At 36.0% G+C, this 21,934-nt stretch overlaps 1 protein-coding gene and 1 long non-coding RNA gene across 2 annotated transcripts; one reads left to right on the top strand and one right to left on the bottom strand.

Annotated features, from left to right (window-relative positions):
• Positions 1-2,052: 2,052 nt before the first annotated feature.
• LOC144356508 (uncharacterized) lies at positions 2,053-21,646 on the top strand. The gene is made up of 3 exons (XM_078011207.2): positions 2,053-2,844; positions 16,870-17,083; positions 18,861-21,646. The coding sequence occupies exons 1-3, from the start codon at positions 2,053-2,055 to the stop codon at positions 20,267-20,269; spliced, it is 2,415 nt and encodes an 804-aa protein (XP_077867333.2). The 3' UTR covers positions 20,270-21,646.
• Positions 12,332-13,620, bottom strand: LOC146734030 (uncharacterized). The gene is made up of 3 exons (XR_014926576.1): positions 13,515-13,620; positions 13,066-13,103; positions 12,332-12,953 (listed from the first exon to the last, which is right to left on the bottom strand). It is a non-coding gene; the product is annotated as an uncharacterized LOC146734030 (long non-coding RNA).
• Positions 21,647-21,934: the final 288 nt, after the last annotated feature.

Below are 21,934 nucleotides of genomic sequence, written 5' to 3'. Positions count from 1 at the left end.
GCCTTCTTTGGGGTATCCTATGTCTCAGTAGCGTATGGTAATATTGTAGCACGTCAAATGCCGACGTGGGGTCCATGAAATTAATCAAAATTAATCGATTACCGAACATATGTCGCCGATTAATTGCCTGGTTTTATGCGTTGTGTCTAGTGATCTGCGCAGTTTGCATTGCTCGCCTGAAATAAAAATATCATTCATCGATATCGAAATTTCGCCGGAAAATGTCGATTGTGTTTTTTTTCTAACCGTTACAATTCACGACCCAAAAACAATTTCCATAATTATTATTTGTTCGCTATGATTGCGATAGTAGAGTAGCCAAATTCCCTTCCTTTCATTAAATGTGGTAAGAACAATATATTGTCTCTTGCTCGCCAGTTCAAATGTAAGATTACTATATAATTTAAGTATTAACTCAACCATACTTCCCACCATTAGAAGCTAATGACCCAAAAGATCAGTTCCGCGCTACGTCACGTGTCATAGTTCAATGCGGCTGCGTAGATGCACGGATGCATGGCGAAGAATAACAAGAGAGACAAATGAAGCATTGTATCCAGACTGTCAGGGTATGCTAATTGGTACACAAACTACTTGGTTTGTTGTTAATTTGTTTTTTTCTGTTCATTTATACGGCTTTGTTCGATTGAGTGAGTGGTCACGAACCGGCAAATAGTCGAAAAGAATAACCACCTGCTAATAAATAAATCACGCTCAGGATATCCCCTACTTACTATCTGTTTTTCTTGAAAAAATTGTTAAAACGTAATTCATCGTCACATAATTGCATTCTCGTGAAAGTAGAAGAAACTGTTCGTAGAAATTTAGGTGGCATAAACTTTCAGTTTAGATTTTGATACAATGAAAAAACCTGTCAACATACAACAAAGCTGCTCTGGAATTAGTCTAACTGTTAGGTGTAAGTGTTGGGTAAAATCATCCACTATAATCCAATTAAAACGTACTTCCTGATTTCCATGGGATGTATTTATTAATTAATTCAATCAGAACTCGAATAAGCATAACAATATCAACCTCCAAATATCTGATATATTATGCAAGAGCTTGTTATTTCAATTCCTCTGTGACGAACGTATGTGCTGAAATATGCAATATTTCATTTTCTATTCCTTGGGTATGACCACGTTCTTATTGCACGTTACCATTGATTGTAAAATTTCTCAGTAGAGTATTTTGGGGATGACATATCGGTGCACGTCCGATATGAAAACGAGCAGTGTGCGTACATATAACATTGTACAACACCACAGAGTAATTTCCGATAGGCGGTTTGTTTGAAATGTCACTAAATCCACAATACCGTTAAACCACATGGCCGGCCGTTATATGTTGGTCCATTATTTGCAGAGAGTCCATACATATTTCGTACGGTTAACAAAAATGAATTTCCAGGAATTTTCACACACCTGAAAAACAAATATATGTACGTGGCAACTAATGGGTTGAGAAGCCAACATCCTGTTCATGTATGCATCTCAGGGCGCAATGCAATGATTATCAAATGTTAGCCAGAGCACAAACACACAAATTTAAAAATAAGTGATTTGACCTTGATTCATGACATCTAGTCTTTCAGAAGTACAAAAAAAACCTTGCCAGAATTACCGGGTTTAATTTTGATCACCGGAAGTTGATTGTTGTTCTTCTTTTTAATTCCCATGAATTCGTATCTTGATGAATAACATGATCTTCACCTGTAGGATTTTGTTAAAGATGAAATAATAGATATACATTTCACGAAATCTCTGAGGGAAAGTATCGCTGTGATCAATTTATGAAGACGAGTGCTAATCAGTGTTTGGTAGATTTTTAACACGTGACTTTGTGACGTCAGTGCTACGGAACAAACCTCCCTTAAGTAGCATTGTGTATTTCAACGTCGCGGACAGATCGATCAAGCAGACGACAAGGAGAATTGAGCGAAGAATATACGTGCGTCGACTGTGCGCCAGGCTACTATGCGTGAAAAAAATTGACATTTTGAACATAACTCGGGTATTTACTTATGTGTTGAAAGCCAAGCGAAATGAGATGAATTCCAGTGTGTCGGAATCGTTCCTTTACGACAATGCGGTTGCTTGGACTGCGTTTGTGGCGTTTGGAATCATACACAACGTTATCTGCTTACACGTCGTTGCTGAGTATACAATAAAATGGAAAAGCAGCGATATGTTGATATTCTCGCTCGTCTTGACCGAGTTTTTCAACTTGGCGATGCCGATGTCCATGCTGGCGATCATTACAGTCGCCGAAACCAAATGGTCGACTTCGAGCTGCCAGTTTCTTCTTTGGAGTTTGCTCACATTCCGTGTAGTGGTCTCTCTTCACCAAGCCTTCCTTGCATTAGACCGTGTCTGGTTTCTGAAATGGCCATCCGCGTATCGCATACACTTTGCCGCTCACCGTAGCAGCAAAACCGTCGTCTTCATATGGCTTCTGAGCACTTTAGCTGGTTTTATGCCTATACTCGGATGGGAAGATACCTCGAACGCAGACGTTCACCTGACAGGCAAATGTCACATACTGTTATCGGACATGGGTCTTGGTTACTCTATGTCGCTAGAGATTTTGCTAATGTTAACAATAGGGATCGGGACGGCATGTGTCTTTCTTGCATGCGTAGATATCAACATCACACCGCCGAAGAACGCGCGACGTCGTCGAAGCAGTAACCGAATACCGTCGATCGTGATTGAGAGTGATACAGGGGAGAAAACGCCTGCATTTGACGGGAACTTCGATATACGTGGGAACCAACAGACATGTAAATTGGTGTGCATATTGGTACTACTTGACAATCTGGTGGACGGTGTGCCATATGTGGTAAGTATCACAATGTTTATTAGGACGTTACACAGTTAGTCGTATACAGAGAAAACAATGAAATATGCCTGACAGACATGCCCAATAGCCATTTCAGAATTAATTAAACAGACAGATGTATTCTCTATTGAAAATTCATTTGCAATTCAATCACGAGTCAAGACTGTTATTAAAATATCATTGATTGTTTTCCAAAGCATTTGTTTGCTTCGCCGCAATCAATACGGTTACTATTATTTTAAAGCAAAAAATCGTATCATATTCGCTGCCAGAATTTCAACCTGAGACGTAAATTATCCATGCTCGACCAAATTATTTAAGCCGTGAATATAAATCAATATTATTTCGTGGATTTCCACGATCGCTATTCACAGCTTGCACTATACACTCAGCGTGTTATGCATTGTGAAGCCGAAATATCCCTGTCAATCTCTAATCAAAAATCGATAGATGTAATTGTAAAAACATAATTCGATGCTATCAACAAACGCATGTTACCACGCTAATGTATCAGAACATGGATACACACGGGAGTGCTCAATGCGCGTTAATCAAAATTGGGTGAGTCATTGTAGAATTTTAGATTGTATGGGTTTTGTGAATATCTTACTGTCATCAATACATTTATTTATTTATTTATTTATTTATTTATTTATTTATTTATTTATTTATTTATTTATTTATTTATTTGTTTATTTATTTATTTATTTATTTATTTATTTATTTATTTATTTATTTATTTATTTATTTATTTATTTATTTATTTATTTATTTATTTATTTATTTATTTATTTATTTGTTTGTTTATTTATTTATTTATTTATTTATTTATTTATTTATTTATTTATTTATTTATTTATTTATTTATTTATTTATTTATTTATTTATTTATTTATTTATTTATTTATTTATTTATTTATTTATTTATTTATTTATTGCATCATATTCCCAATCACATATTATATTTATACATTATTATAATTAATTAAACAAAAAGTGAAAAAAAAGTGAAAAAAAAGCTTTAGTATATAATAATGGTAGTATTTTTTTACATGCCTCCTTGTTATTTGATCTCCGTAATTGCAGGTACGTTGATTGGCAGGCACGTTAAATAGGACAATTACTAGGATTGCGTGCGAGTTTACTCAGCCAAGAATCCCTGAAGTCACGTAGTTAGGAATCAGATTTTAGAATGTAATTTTAATTTGAGCACGACTTCTCTGTTTCCGTAAAAAGTGTGCGCCAATGGCTCGCGTATCACTGAAATCACACGTGTTGGTGGTTGCTGGCATATCCTGATATCCGTCCGGTTAATCTAAATCCGAGTTTAATTTTGAGATAGGTCATGAATAACTGGATAATGCGGTTGCATCCATTATGACTTAAATGTATAGCAGACGACATGCTCCGAAAATTGACCTCTTCACGGTGGTGATATCATCCAACGCGTTGTCATAGCAACATAATGTATACAGTTACCGATTATACGCTAGGTTACATTTTTTTTCTCGAGTTACTGTTATTGTGATAGAAAAACATACGCTTGTCTGCTTCACGAATTTGCGGTAGTCTCTTACCAGGCTCTGGTTTCTGTTGACATTTAAAAGATGCAAATCTCCACAGCTTCAATTTTACGATAACAAATATTCACTTAGCCTCGAATTTGTCAACTTTACTATGCCTCCTGGGTTTCTACGATATCGGCTTATAAACGACTGTCGTTTTTTTTTTGTTTTTTTTTGAATAAAGATCGCAAGTCAAATATGTATGTACAATATATATGATCTTTGCTCAGTTTAATATCGCATGTGGGACAGTTCTCTAAATCTCGTGATCTGCAATTGATCGGCACAGTTTACAATGACGTTATTCTCAATCAACCAATTACATCTAATAATATCTGAACATCTCGGTCTATTGATCATCATGCATATCTGTTTACTTTAGAAAGCGCATAAGATATTGCCTAGTAATTACTAAAAATGCACATTACGCATGCTCGAATCTAATTTGAGTCAAAATTCCAAGTATTCGTGGAAATGATTCATTTGTTTTTCTCATGCGAGTGGTTCCACAGAAGTGTGCTACGATATTTCCGTTTATCGTAAAGCAATAACTATTCACCAGCACGCGGCACATGTGTTAACACAGCTACACACATTGATTAAGAGAGTCCCGTGGTCTTAATTCAGTATTCACTTTAGAAAACTCCTTTGTACGTTATCAGGGCATCATACATTGTATATATATTTAATTATTTTTTTATAGTAGGGACCCACGCCAAGATGTCAATCACTGTTGGTTTTGTACACAGGATAATAAATTGACATTTTTCATTGATGGGGTTTGTAAGTTGATTCATGTAAAAAAAATGCGGAGAAACTCTATCAACGCTTTCTTCAGTTATATGTTTGGGGTGTAACTTTATTCAGATGGACAGGGGAATATGAAATTATGACGCTAATGCGTAAAATATGCATGGGAAATGTTAATTTTGATTTCTACTGTTCAATTAAGAAGCAACTATATACATACATATATCGCAGTGCAAATCAAATTATTATAGTTCGCGGGATTTATTTTCTCAAAAGATTGTCAGGTTGTGATTTCTTATATTACTATGTTCAGGTTGCCCGTCCTGCTGTCAAGTTACGTTTTTTTTAAATGTAAATTTGCACCATTATGCGACCAGAGAAAGTTTGGATATTTAGATAGTTCAAGTTCAGAATGTTGTGAAAAAAATGCAAAAGTTCCTAAGGCGAATGCACGATTTTTTTTTAAATTTGGTCATGTGTTGGTAACGATTGTAGGTGGGAATGGCTTTTCGCCTATGGGTCATCAGAGGTCACGTGCTCGCATAAGATTTACACATTTTTACCACGAAATAACGATGCCTCGGACTTTGTATTAACTTTCAAATTACAATCCTAATTTTAATGATTCTCCTTGACTTTACCTTTTTGCGAATTCAGATAATATAAAGTCGACGTGCGATATTTGTAAATACGAAAACTCATTTGCAATCACACCGTACACTTGGCAACCTGTCATACACGTGTATATTTCTGATTGTCACGTTAACAGTACTATTTTTATAACAGTCCTCGCATGGTGTCAATATATGTCACGGTAGTAGTTTCTATATCAACATGTTTCCATGGAAACGGAACGATACGAAATACTAGTAGCTTTTTTGAGATCACTCTCTCGTAAATATGCGATCACATCATCGTTTGCCATACACTAACTGGGTGAACGACGAGTACATTCATAAATATCACTGCAATCTTGAAATGTCTATGGTATTTAACAACAATGAAGACAGAGTCAGGGATATAGCAAATGCGCAAGGACAACCTTACACGGTCAAGTTCGCAGATATTCAGATAAACCCCAAATGTCAAAGTTTGTATATCATATGCATGAGATTATACTGTGTTAATTTATATTTTGATTACAACGGATTGCCGAGGTATTGACACTCCATTCTATCCATCCATTCATTGCACTTTCTGCGTGGAAAAAACATAATTTGTATAATCATATGTTAATGATTGGAACGAAGACATTCTGGTCCCCTAGAAATAATTTACCATTTTCACCAGTCTATTTCTTGCTTTTCTTTCATGTTATTTCAAATTTCCTAAAAGTAAGAATTTCACCCCTCACAAGAAAAAAAAACATCACGTTTATTCAATAAATATCAATTGGTCAGTGAATGTTTAAGTGTTCTGTCACGTGACTAAATGACAGTGAACGAGGAACTGACTTCAGTTTGCTTGAGTTCGGTTGCACTATTATTGAGGCCGACTCATTCACCTGTAAATAACTGGCGAAGTCGCTCTTCATCTGGGAGTGATATTTGCAATCATTTTAATCAATGGTTTAATTTGATATGAGATGGGGTCCATGTAACCACAATTACATATATAACACATTTTATTTAAATCATTCAATTGTCATTCCTATATTATTATATTATATTTTAAAGTGATTTTTTTAGGATTTAATGAAATTTACAATTTCCATGTCATCACTTCTTCGTGTAAAAAATGACCTTCGGGAATATGGTTTACACTAATTGCATCGAAGATATAATATATTGGTTATTGGGCATCCATGCAATACAATATACAATATGCTAATTTAATAGCCTGCTAGCTGAACGGTCGTGGCCTACCTTTGTTCTCAATGAGATGTGAAGGAACCTCTGGATCTGACAATTAAAGCATCAGTGAAGAAGCCAAGTAGAAAACTTTGAGTATATAGTTCGACATTGCAAGTTCATAATGTAACGCGGGGAATAAAGAAAAAACGATAAATAATATCTAATATGAATTATGTTATACCGCCATGTTGTAAAGATGATCTGCGGCTTACATGAGCCAATCCAACACACAGTGAATTGACACATTTTCAGATACAGTCATAAAAATAAATATAAAAAACCTGTATATGAAATAATAAATATTCATAAAAAATATTCACATTTTAAAATGAAAATATTTAATAGTATAACATAAACTTTCACATATAAGGTTAATATAAGGCGAATTAATATAGAAGAATTCACAATATTGGATTTATAACATGAAACTGCACTTTCACTATTTTTTCATAAAATACATTGAATATACAATATAGAAGAAAATAATGCAAAAATACTCAAAACGAACTTAAAAAGCTACTCGCATATACCAATTGTCACCTATAAGTATCACGTAGAAAACTCATCCCAACCCTAAGATTCTCACAACAATACTTCCAATACAACTGTATATATAACCAATGTATACAACCAATGCCAATACAATGCTTCTGTAACATGCATAAATCTATACAAATATACTACATGTCTGAAATATAGAACAAAATACAATATGTACAATTCAAGAATGCCGTGAATACTTGTATAACGACAATTATTTGTAATGACATAAGTGAGAAAAGGACATACCGCATGGCGACCACGTGGCTTGCACGTCGTTTGCATCAAATGAAGGAAAACAGCATAATACTAGAAATACTGTCAATTACGAAATGCTATAAATAGCTCACTCAAATAGCCAAGTGTTCACACAAGGTTGGATACTTGATAAAAATACATTTACTATGAACGAGAACGAGCAACCATTTGCAAACAAATGTAATATATCCTAATAGTAAGCTGATTTCAATATATACTGCACCAAAACTGGTTGGATGGTTTGCTTCCGTTCTCAGTAAGTTTATCAACACATTCCTAAGTTCATACCTCTAACAGGCGACCCTAATTCACACCCTCTATAAGGCGAACTTAATACTTAATATTAATTATGAATGGGCATGTTTATTAGAAGATGCATATACGCATCAACAAGACTAGTACAATCTAAGTAAAATATCAACATTATATGAATATATATGACATAATTTTAAAATACAGAACTAATCAAGGCAGAGAGGAAAACTTTGTATATGTAGTATTGGAGACGAAATATAAAATGTACACAAAATTATCAATATTGCATAGTAAAAATGTGATAACGAGAATTCGTGTTCGGGTTATATTGGATTTTATTATAATGGCCATATACATATAAAAATATTTCTGTAATGCTCCATGGTATAATAAAGAATGCCTTATTATTTTATTCTGGTCCTGTTGAGCTTTCGTTTGTCAGATCTACTTAGTTTAATGACTTATGTCTAGTTTTCTGTCTGTGTTTTCAAAATTTATTTTATATACCTTGTTTCTACATTGTGTACTGTGAAGTTGTGCTTATGTTCATTACACAATCGTTACGAGTCTCAATAAACATTACTACATATTAGGTAATATTATGCATTCAAAATTGTGTGAATTTTGTGTTAACACGGAAAATTTCATTTACGAATTTGCTCTCAAAACTGTTATCTTTATGTGGTTTCCCAAAGCATTCCATTCAGACTGACTCGCAGAAAATCGTGATATTATACGTCTTTAACACAAAATAGGTGCTTAATGTCAACAATTATAAAACAGATTTGTATTTAAACGAGACGCGATCACTGGAATTCGTGTCGCTTGTTGTTGACATTTCTTGCTGATTGTGTCTACTGGTCTGTTTCAACTTGAATCGACATTGCTGTGACACGGGACGATCTTCGCCTTTGTAAGGCTTCATAATTGTGTTTCTACCATCATACTAATGTATATAGTAATGTGTAGCGAATTCGTGAGTCGACATTCGACATTAAATAACAATTGGATGAAGACAGAAGATTGAATTGAGTGTCATTTGCGTCGAAGTTTTGTAAATTAAAGTGTACCACCGAACCACAGTAGCATCCATCTCATCAAGGATGATGATTTAAAGTACGGCATATTGAAAGAAATCCTGCGTCCTGATGACACTGCGAATACACTCGGTGAGAATGTTCATGATCTTGTGCGTGTTTTCGGTGAACCCAAAGCACGTGTACGATGTGTATATTTAAACTTGACTAGTCCAATCATTTGTCATCAGTTAATTTCGACTTCTGGATCAATTTTTCACGATTCTATTTATTTTCTGTCTTATATATTCATTAAGTGACCCGCTATATGTTGATAATATTCTCTGATGTACATTAAACCCCGTAATATAATTTGAAATTCACGGTACATGATGAAGATAATCTTTCGGTAGCTAAATGATTCGGAAATAATACTCTGCATGGTATGAATAAAAAGAAAATTATCGGTTTTATTTTTAGATTTACAAAGTGAACTGCAACGATATAGAGACAGAATACAGTCCGTGATATCAGAACATAGCACGTCATAAAAAACGCAATATTGCGAGGAAGTTAAATCGTTTACTAAATGAGGCAGACGTCCTGTTCTCATTTTATTTCACTCAAAATAAATATAGGCTTTTTATTTGTATGAGATTCAATATACTCAACGGGACACGAATATCAAGTATGTCAAGTAGTTACTGGAGTAGTCTCTGAATAAGAAGAGGAAGTAAAAGAAATACGCGAATTTTATCTTCAAATAGCAAGCTCGAAAATTGTATCTTAGTAACCAACGAAATACAAACGGGGACTGTTAGTAAAATTGTAATGTACATTGAAACCTTTCTTGATTCAGTAACAAATATTTATTGAAACTATATAAATTAACAGTATCGTATCATTGTCATCATTATTAATTATTTGAACATTACATTTATTTCATAAATATAGAATTATTGCAAATATTTACACTAATGTTTCATTGTAATGGAAGGAAATATAGAAAGCGTGGTTGTAAGTACAGCCTTTGAAATTCACATCTTTTGGTATATCGGTTCTGAAATGTTATGAAATATGTTTTAATTAAGGTTAACTTAATAATGCTTCCCGACTTCATCACTCAAATATTGTTACCGTTAGTATCAGTCCACGAGAATTTGATGTAATGGAATTCCCAGTATGCCTGAACAAATTCTGCTACGGTAAATCAGGTAAGTGATCAACCGTGTTGCGTGACAGATTATTTGTTATGAACGGTTGTGTCACGTAAGAAATTTACAACCCTTGGTGTGACGTCATGATAAAGATTGACAGTGTGTGTGTGTTTGTTTCATTGGTCGACGAACTATGAGATATATTAATAGAAATAAATCCTGTTGTGCTCTGCACTTTTAAATTTACTAGTGTTCCAATTCGATAAACTAGTTAGTTGTTTTTAGATATAGTTGATATATTTACATATATAATCAACTTAGGTCGTCCGTGGAGTGTTGTTTTCGGTAGCAGATTAAGATATTAAAATATGTTGTTATTAATTTGTACAGACTTCCCTGTTTGTAGAATATATACATCTTTAGCATGCGATACCTCAGTGAGTTTGTCATCAATTCCGTCATTTTGTTTTATCCATATTCGTAGCTGTTAAAATAGTTTTCGGAAATGACTATTTGTGTGTCAAACCACGACTTCCTATGATTTGAAGTAACGAGAAGTCTTTAAATATCTGTTGTCAGTTGTTTCAAGTATGGTATTACACGGTTCGTCAGTGGCGGAATATTGAACCCGATTCGACAAAAGGGTATATCTTCATGTGAAAGCTGCCACAAAAACAACTTGTCCTGTTTCTATCAAGTGAACTGTGAATTTAATAGAGAAGATGATTTGCCTCGTGTGTTTAAATGCACACAGGAGTGTTCTGTAATACTGCTATGCGAAAACACACCTTAGAATACATGTCATAGTAGTGTGTTTACGCGATTCTTTGTTTGACGGGTATTTTTGTTTACACGGGCTTTTAATAAGTTTAAAGTCTCGAAATACGTTGAATCATAGACCCTAGAGAGAAATGGCAGGAAACTGGCAAAACAAATTTAACATGACGTTGGTTATAAGATGTACAATTTCTTTGAAGCCGATCATCCATGGCCGTCCTTATGAACCCGTGCATGATTATTTTAGAAACAGCTGTATTTGATCTCAACTAGATTGAATGATTTGATTGGACGCAGCAAGGAGCCGGATCCGTGAATCAGCGTTCCTGTAACAAACACTCGGATCAATTTTAAAGCGCGGTGGTCGCCGTGCAGCGCGTGTTCGAATTTCATGTAAATAAACAATGTATTTTACACGCGTTGTGTACGTCGCTATGACTCCCATATCAAACAGGACGCGGCGTGACGACTGCCGCCCTTTAATATTGTCTTCGAGAATAATTCAGTTCACTGGCAGACTTAGACAATCACTGAGTGAAAATTGGTGCAATTACATGCAAACAAAGACTCATGCAGTACAACTCTAAACACGGGTTCGATCACGGCAAGAGCCTCGCCACTATATGACTACATGCTCCTTGTTACGTCTCTGTCATTGTCTTAAATGTGACAGTTCAAACAAATGCAGTGGCGTGCCCCCCCCCCCCAACAATCAAGCTGAAACCCTTTGTGCATTTGTGTCGATGTGACACAGTTTAAGAGGAATGCCTGTCTTGTCCCTCAAAATGCAGGAAATATCGTTTCGGAGGGTCTAGATTTCATTTTTTGTCGGAGGAACATGCCCCGAACCCTCTAGTAAAATCACACTTTCGGTGCGAGTGATGGTGAGCAGATCTCGCCCCATGCAACAGTTCGTGCCGCCGCCTCCCATGGAAGCTAGTTGTCCATGCAGACGCATAATCGCGGACATATACAAACATACGTCACAACCACAGTCAGCTGGTGTACACGTGATAATAAAATAAAAGTGACCAATTTACCAATATTTACTATATGGGGGGGTATTGCTGTAATACAGGAAATTTAAAATCCACCGAAGTGAAACTGAGACAAGCCATTATGTAGGAACCATTTGCATTGGTCGTCATGGCAACTGTGTCGACACGGTGATTGATATATCGACAGTGTTCAGCTTTAAGAACCGTCCAAGATATTTAGATGAGATTAAATGAAGATTTGTGCTGTGTGTTCTTCTATATTTTCATTATTTCTACATTTTCATTACATTGGTGTGTGCTGTACTACATTGTATTACATTGTATTACATTGTATTACATTGTATTACATTACCTGAAATAGCATAACAGATTTAAAGCAATTGATTGGGATTAAAGGTTTCGGCACGTGCCGAGATCGCGTAATTTGAACGTATGAACGTAGTAATAATTTGCTGGTCACAATATTGTCAAAGAGAAATGCGCATATTAGAGACGTTGTCAGATGTGACCCCACCCACTTCCTCTAAACCAACTTGTGACCTCCTCCACACCACCTCACTTCCAGAAGGCCAACATGTGCCACGCCCAGTTCTTCTAAACCATCCTGTGACCTCTCACCTCACTTCCAGTAGACCAACCAGTGACCCTTCGCCCACTTTCAATAGCCAACCAATAGTGTGACCGCTAGTTCACTTTCCCCAGGCCATCCTGTGATTCCTCACATTAGGGCTCATACCACTAATTGAATTTCCATAGACGACAATGTTAACATATGACGAGATTGCTATATAAAAATGATGAACAAAGTTGAAAACATGGCTCAAAAATAGGGAATCACCATGCCAGTAATCAACCACTTGAAAAAAACTAACATGTTGGCCAGCTCAAACTCTTACAATTCTCAGGTAAACAAGACACACCTACTGTATATGGATTGCACCTAGAAAAATCACAGAAAAAACACCAAGATTAGAACATCCAAATACACACAGAATAAACTCACAGGTACACAGTCGCTAAGTAGTAAACAAAAGACCACATGTTGATCTTACCTTTGACCCAGGTGATCACGTCCTCAAACAGGGAGCACCTGAGAAAAACAATATTTAAAAAATTTCATTGGTTCTTGCAAGGCAATTGGTTGATTAGTGGCATGAGACTATTACTTATTCCTGGCCATCCTGTAATGCTTCGCCCACACACACTCCCAGTCACGTGGTATGCTCGCCTCTAATATATTTTATCATCTATAAATGTTTTTTTAGATGTGTGTCTGCATGTTATCAGGTTGTTACATATCGCTGAATGCCGATTTATCGACTAACCGACAATACGACAATGTTCACTCATGTTCTACATAATACACTGGCTTTATAGTATTATGTTTTGATTCCCATATGTGCAGTACAATTTCAGCTCTAATTGGGTGTAAAAGTGATGCAAATCAACTATATAACGTTGTATCAATGTACAGCTCGATGCATATCAATTTTATACTTACATTATTGTTACATTGTACTCGTAATGTATTTACACCATGGTCATTTTGCAGTAGCGAGCAGCACAATGTATATTAAAACTACATCGAGAACCGCACCCAATATAATATCCCGCCCACTCTGGATTAGTTCCAGGGATCAGTTGTATTACACCGTTACATTCTTTTACATATATGTTAGTCAATTATTTTCCCCGATAAACTAGCTTTCTATAATATGAAAAAATATATATTTGTGTTTGTAATAATATATTTGTTTTGTAGGTATCTCGATTAGGAATTTTAGCGTGTGTGCGATGCGTCCATATTTTAACCCGACCCTAAAAATAAACGATTGCCTTGTAATAATTGTTGTGATTATACCTTAATCGCTAGAGCTAATATTGTTTATCATGAGTGATATACATTCCCGGTGACCTTTACCACAATCTGAAAGCTGTATGCACAAATACAGGAAATGGCCAGATTTATTGTTTAGTTTCATATTGCTCAGTAAGTTGCGTTTACGGTTATTGCTGCAGCCAGCTGCCTATGCTGATCCGGGTATTTTTTTAAGGGACGCCACTCCATCTGCCTCCCACCTGTTATTCCAAATACGGTTTATAGTGCTTTCTGTGCGTGCTTCGGTCAACAACAGTGACCAACAATATATATGTGTATGTGTGTTGTTCCCGGGATTTGTACACAAATTGATGCTTCCGTTCTTTGCACCGAGGAATACGACTACACCAGCTCGTATTTGGAGCAATATTTATGTCATTGAAATGGTAGCAGAGGATTTGCGTACGCTTAACCAATAACGAAGTAAGTACGTGCCATTCATTATTAACTGTGTGTAACAGTTGGTATTGATTGCCTCGGATTAATGTCTACCAAAATATCACCCCGATTGTACACTATGCGTTCTGTGATTTTATAGTATAAAATAAGGCACATTGCGAGAGTATGGATCGTTGATAGACGTCATAATTTTTCGTAATACTGGCTACAGATGGGGATATAGCAGTTCCATTATCAATAAAAACCAGCGGGGTCGAATTGATTTGCATTGGTTACAATATTGAAGTGGTTCGTATACATATACATTGACATTTTAGTTCTGTAGTCGTAAATATTTCTCATTCTGCGTATATGATTTATGCTCCACTAAAAACGTGACACCCAATTTACATAAAAGGCAAGGTTTTTTGATAAAAGACCGGATACGGAAGTAGATATGATTTATTTATTTATTTATTGAATTCACCATGTTTTTTTTCGCGGCCTTATTTGCTTTAACGTTGCGTGTTTTTGTTAAATAGTAATATGTATACCCGTACGCATATAGCTAAAATCATCTTGAATTAACGATGAACTGAAAGTCAAATGAGGATTTTTGATGTTTCAAGCATAACGTAGATTAAATTGACCAAAAATCGATTTGTCTAGTATTAAAAATACCGTAACCGTGAAATAATGAACAAATAGTGTTCGTAATGTTCATGTAATGTAAGTGTGTACTGCAATGGCGGAAGACCTTTGCTAAAATAGTAAAACTCATTCTTTTTTCGTCGTGTTGTGTATTTTTATACACGCAGGCGAGTATTAAAACCAACACAACACTGAGAGCTAATCGATTGTTCCAGCCATAACGTGTAGGTTTTTGTACACCAATGGGATTAACCAAAAGGGTCACACAGAATAAAAATTCAACCTTATTTGCTTTTAAGCTGATATTTTCTCTTTATATTGCGCTTAGCGTACTTATACAAGCTGCAATGTCGATATGAATGGAAAAAAAACTGTCATCTGCCGCTTGTTACGGAAGCCATTTTGAAATACAACATGCTGTGACATTGGATTCGTATGTAAACAAATGTGTCCTTTGTGTGCAACCTGTTTCACCACGTGATCCATATGTTTATTCATCTTTTTCGCTAATGTAAAAAAAGAAATGTTTCTGAATTGTCGAATTGTTAAAATAATACCCGTAATCCAAAGGACGGCATTTGAATGTCTATAAATAGCATATATAAATTAAAAGCAAAATTCAGTATGTTATACCTGGATCGCTAACTAATGAACTTATAAAAGGCGAATATGTGAAGCGTATTGGTATTTTTCCACGAATCGAATGCTTATTTGTAATATCACCTTGACGCACCGTGGTAATATTTTTGTTGCACATGGCTTCGTATGCGTATCTGTTTTGAATCCTATGCAGTATTCCACTATTCATTATAAACACGTGTCGTGTGTGTTTGCATATACCGCTTAGTTGCCCCTGGTGCGATACTGAACAAAACTATATTGATGACGTCAGTACTTGTTAAAATAAGATCTTTAAATAGAATACCTCTATTCCTTTTCATTTATTATTATTTAATAAAATGCATTTGCAGATGAGGAATGAATTAACATGTCACCAAACCGTATACCCACCGTGATATCATAAATGACTCGCATAGTATACACGTATTCGGAGCTGTTATTCGCTCCACCACAGAATTACTTTTCATTGTGTCTAGACTGAACACAAATTGACAAAAATAATTGATGATTTCAATCGCAGATTTGTCTTTGATGTTCCATTTAGATATATGCTTAAGGGATAATTCGGGGGTGATTGATGTTGCTGTCTTAACTAATGGCTGAGAAGAGGTATTACGGCAGTTTTTTCGATCGTTTCTTTATTGCCGGAAACATAAATTGAATTATTCCATGGTGTGTCAAATTCACCTTTCCCAAACGTATTACAATTTAGAACAGACGTGTCTTAAAATCCGCCACTTTCCGTGTTCCCATGCGCGATAACTGTCGTTCGATATTTAGTGCACTCTGGGTGAATTCCTGTGATTGCCATCGGCCCAGCAGACTACGTGGTACATTTTCCGTGTCGTTATCACCAATTGACATTTAAGAATAGCTTACTTAAATGACCTTTTTTGATATTCATACTTATCCATTACTATGGCAACAAATATCATTGTGTCGTTTCCAAAATTGTATTCAACTCCTTAGGGCATTCAAGTAAATTGACCCGGAGTTCGGGTCTATATTTAGAAAAACACGCCAAACGTATTTCAACATGTGTGTTAACAATGATCGAAAAACAAGTGCGAATTTTTGTTTTTTTTGTTTATGTTTTTCTGAAACATGACTTTCTTTTTTTATGTAGGATATCTAAATAATATCCACAAATTGTTTTAGTATTAATATTCAGTATTCATGAAAACATCATTGATATGTACTTAATGTATTTTATTTTTATTTTATTTTATTTACAGCTTCACGTAGACTTATCTCAATTATACCAATCCGGTGTCCTCATACAGGTACCCCATTTTAATAAAACACGTGATGTGTTGTTCCTCCACAGGCTGTCAATACGTACTCCCTAGCTCATGATAGAAGTTCACCATGGATGGGTTTGGTGATTGTATGGTGTAACTTGGCAAGAGCCATCATCAACCCCTGCCTTATACAGCATATATGTGAACGCTACAAAGACGGATTCAAAAAGACATTCGGCGGAATGGGAAATAGATGCTGTGTCGCTGGTGATATTCACCAGTCACCGACCAAATTAGGCGGTACGTGTATTCGTTTTAGCTTTTGATAGCCAGTAAATTGCTGTAAAATTTACAATTAAATCCATATAATTTTTTCATAGTTTTTTTTTCCCGAAAACTTGATCAAAAATTGTATTCAATAGACTTGTCTAATTTTCATGGCCACTTGGTAGTTAGTCGATGTGATTTCGCTCAGGGCACACATTAGAAACATATGAGTACGCTAGTATACTCTGAGGGAAACTCTCTAAGTTGTATTCCTGTGTCCCAGTCATTAACATTTTCACAAAACTCTATGCAGGTTTTACCGTGCCTTTTAGATCACAGCTAACACTCTGAAGTTATAATTTCACGAACTAGTGAAATATTTTGCCACTGAATTCATATCTAAAAGTGGAACGACGAATTTAATAATTCCAACCCCATTTTACCGATACTGAAACTTTTGGAATGAAACTGTATAGATCAAGTTTGTATGGGATGACTATATATGACAAACGGAAAAAATCACCATGGCAACCGCAGTGTACTGATCGAAGCTGCATGTAAATAAGGAATATCGTTCGACATTATCAACGCACAAAATAAACCATCAACTGCTCGATCACAGTCACTCGCCTTGAATGCCCATGTGAATTAGTGCCGCCATACTAATGGGGTGAATCCCGGGGATTTTTCTTCGTGTTTCCTATGTTGTGTTATTCAAACAAATTGACTCGTATTTTGCATCTATATTTGAAGAAAGTACCACACGTATTTCAACATGTGTGTTAACACTAATCGACAAAATAGGTGCGACCGGCACTCGATTAACTGTCGTTGTTTTTGTTCGTGTTATTCTGAAACATGACTTTCTTTTTTCACCTAGTATTATCTAAACAACATAATATCCCCAATTTGATTATGTTGTTTCAGGATCAATATTCAGTATTCATTTATCGGACTTGAAAAAGAACACCATAGTCATGGTATATCACTGATATGTACACACTTATTGTATAAACCATTTTTATTTAAATTACGTCACTCTACGTTATTTATTATTATCTCAGTCATTCGCCTTGAATGCCCATGTCCATTAGTGCCTACTTACTTCACCCCGCAGTTTCTCTACATGTTTCTTTTGTTTTGTTATAAATACTCAACTGCATTGCTCCATTCAGCGAACACGTCCACTCCATATCGCGTAGTTACTTATAAACTGTGTTATATTTGTTTGATTTATTTTGACGGTTAGAGACTGAAAGTGCCATATGTCATATGACTGATATCCGATGCGTGGTGACTCATGTCACACAGCTCTTGTGGTAATGCGCTCGCTTCCTCTAAATATATAAGTAGCAGTAAATACAGCGGTTATTGATACTTGTTTTACTTTGTGTTAACTTACAGATGTATATATATTAAAAAGATGATTTAATTATCTCACTTAGAATATTAAAATATTCATGCAGCTGGTGCGGTCTTGCTGCTCTTTTAATCAAAAAAGTCTGGGGAATACTTCATTGGAGTATTATCTGCAGTTTTTTATATTTATGTATATTTATCCCGTAATATTATATTAATATTCTCTTAATAAACTGTTATTAATCCAAGCGCCCATCCAAGCATAAATTTGCATATTAGCTTGTTGACGGTTCATCGCTGCGATAATTTCGGTATTTGAGGTCATCGACCTCGACATGTGATTATAATTAAACCTTGTTGTAGAGAACACATGAATGAATGATTTATCAAGCATAATTTTGCACCATTCCCATGAGTTATAATAGTTACATATATTGTCTGTCACTTGCAGATCAATCAGGTGATGGAAGAGACAGTCCTTTGCCGATATCATTCCCAAACCAGAATTACTTGAGCGAAGATTATGGGGAGGACTACTACCTCACGAGTGAGTTTACTAAACAAGACCGGGAGGTCAATAGAACTACGTCATCAGACATTGTCTTAGAACTTAGGGACGGGGTGAACGAGGAGAAAGTTTATAAAAACGAAACATTTACTCTCAATGACGAATTCACAAAGACAGATTCCGTCACTCAGAATGGTGAGGGCATTCAAGCCTTATCGACAGAGATCTCTACTCCGAGAAGGCTTTACGAAAAAAAGAAACAGAAAGCCGAACTCTTGAGAAAGGATGCTAAGAGAAGTGATAAACTACAAGTAAAAGACAATTTCCGAATGGAAAGCGTGGAGGAAGAAAATGAGAGTGAGGTAGGGAGCGATACGATGTATACCTCGGCAGATATCGACAGTGCGTTGGAAAAAGAATATGTTACCGAGGATGTAGCGAACAATGGATATGCAGTCGTCGAAGCACACATAGAAAGTCAGCCGTCTTCAAGAAGAAACTCCGAAAATGCGGAGGAAACTTTGACGACTGTGGGAGACGCATTGCATAGTAATATCGACAATTGCTCAGTAAAGGATAAACATGAAGATACAGAACAGAAAGAACGCGCCCTCTGTAGTACGCCCTCTACGGAGGTTACAGAAAATTGTTTAATGCTTGAAAATACAGAGTCGTCGGTCAATTCCGAACACGTTAAAAGGTCTGAGTGTGTTAAACTTAGCAGCATATCTGGAGATGCGCAGGAAAATACTGAATGTATCACCAATGATGACAATTCTAAGCAAGCAGGAGAAAATTTATCCACCATAGATGGCGCTAAATGCATCGAGCTTGAAACGGAATGTAAGGTACTTCGGTGCAGTAACACCGAACGTTTAGTTGAGCACGTACATGAAGTGGACAAGCCTACAAGGCAAAAAGTGTCCTTGAAATATATAAAGAGCCAGCCCAACGTGGAGAGTGACCAAACCTCAGTGACTACAACGCCCTCTAGCGGCAGCCCTTCAAAATCATTAGACCTGTCAGCCCACAAAAACGTACCTTTTATGTTAGACACTAGCGAACTGAAGTTAAATTTAAAAGAGATTCCACCGGAAGTGGAGATTGCGAAAAACTATCCTTGCTCACCATTACCGGCTACGCCACCGGACAGCGCCCGCAGTTTGAAATGTTTCACACCGAAAAAACTGATGACTGCTCTAGAAAGCGCCGAGTATTCGGTGCTAGACAATGGAGAAATCGTTCGACATGAAAATGAAAACAACAAGAAAACAATCAGCGCCACCAGTGGCAAACATAGAAAGCGAACAGTTTCAGTAACGAACGAAAATGACGAAGTGTTGTTTATATAATTATTTTTTTCAATTACTGCAATATTACAATATTTTAGTTCAATGTTGAGTTTTCACAACCTTGAATTTGAAGATTGTTAAAGCGGGAGGGTCGCCACCTGCGCACGCACAGGAATTGAGACCCAAGCGACGATAACAACACATGCTAAAAACGCAAAGGCTTATAGGCAGACGCTTGTTTGTAAACAATGACACGCTAAGACCATCTGGCGCATGCGCAGGCGACGACTCCCCCGCTTGAAATAATAAACTCTGTATAGAGTCTGAATTGGAACGTAGATTCTACCATCTATTTTGCATTTCTGTCACGTGACACTTACGTCATACCTACCCAAGGTGGGCATTTTCTTAATTTTAAAAAATGAATTCGATGATCAACAAATTTTATTTCGCACTTTGAGTATGTTTATTGACGTTCGAAGACATTTGAAAGAAGTTATTTTTAGAGAGGATTACTTAGATGCATTTTTTTAGGAATTCTCGAAACTGGCTTTAAACAATTGGACGCTGACTTACTGTAAACTAATTAAAATTGCTTGTTATGCTTCAAGAACTTGAAGAAAACGATGGAAAATGTTACATCGTTGTAAATATACCTCTAATTTAATCCTATAGACCCCTCAATTTCAATTGTTCACCCCTTAATCGTTCAGATTAATTTATTAGAAATATTGGCACTGACTTTGTTTATGGTACAAACTGCTGGAGTTAATGGTCTCAGAGAAACGCCGGTAAAGCAAGTAGCGCCCCCAGTCGGCAACTGTGAAAAGCAACAATGGGAGAAGCTCGTTTCGTTAACAGGGTCCAAAAAAGTATGCTCGCATAGATTTGAATTTAAGTGACTTGCGTTTTTTGTAACCTCTCGTACAAATATGAAGACATATTGAATGTGTTATATTTTTAAAAAATGAGCAATGTTAGACACGCAGATTGTAAGTAGACCAGAAGTAGAATTACTTAAATATTCGGGCTGTAACACAGTCTTCGTAAAAGATATAGTATACTTAATTGGTTGTCACACAGCGTGTATTCGAATTTTGTGCAAACAAACGCACAATGTATTTTATATACGTAGTATACGTCCCGTGAGTTACAACGACTACAGCCCTTCACGGGGGAGGAGGGTCTGGTGTCCGAGTTTCATAATTTACATATCTGGCCATTAAAGACAATATGGTAAAAAGTGGCTACTGAGATAAATATCACGTTTGTGTTACGTTACTATGATAGTAAGGGGGCAATTTGATTGACAAGTTTCACTCAATTTCAAGTTATTCTATATGTGTTAAGCACAGAGCATATGTACAAACATTAAATAAAAATAATTATAGCATATCCTGTTCTTTGGAATAAAATAAAATTATGAATTATCAATTATTTCAATGTGTGAAAGCCTGACTGTCTGGCAAACAAACATAGCACCGATGAATCGTATTTTTAGCGATGCATTATAAGCATCGTAGATAATATATATATTGTGTCGAATTTGTCTTGTCTTATTTGGCACACAGTAGTCAGCATTTCGCCCAACATCCGGGAGATCCATGGACACCGGCTACACGCATAGACGTGAACATTCACACACTTGCCGTGGTGCTAACGGCATTTGGATTTGGGAGAATGGCGTTGAAGGGGACGTAATGCTGTCGGTCCTGTGTACTGTTC

Source organism: Saccoglossus kowalevskii, chromosome 15, assembly GCF_978046115.1.
Source record: "Saccoglossus kowalevskii chromosome 15, keSacKowa6.1, whole genome shotgun sequence".
In the NCBI taxonomy this organism is placed as follows: Eukaryota; Metazoa; Hemichordata; class Enteropneusta; family Harrimaniidae; genus Saccoglossus; species Saccoglossus kowalevskii.
This window is presented reverse-complemented; position numbering and strand designations above follow the sequence as displayed.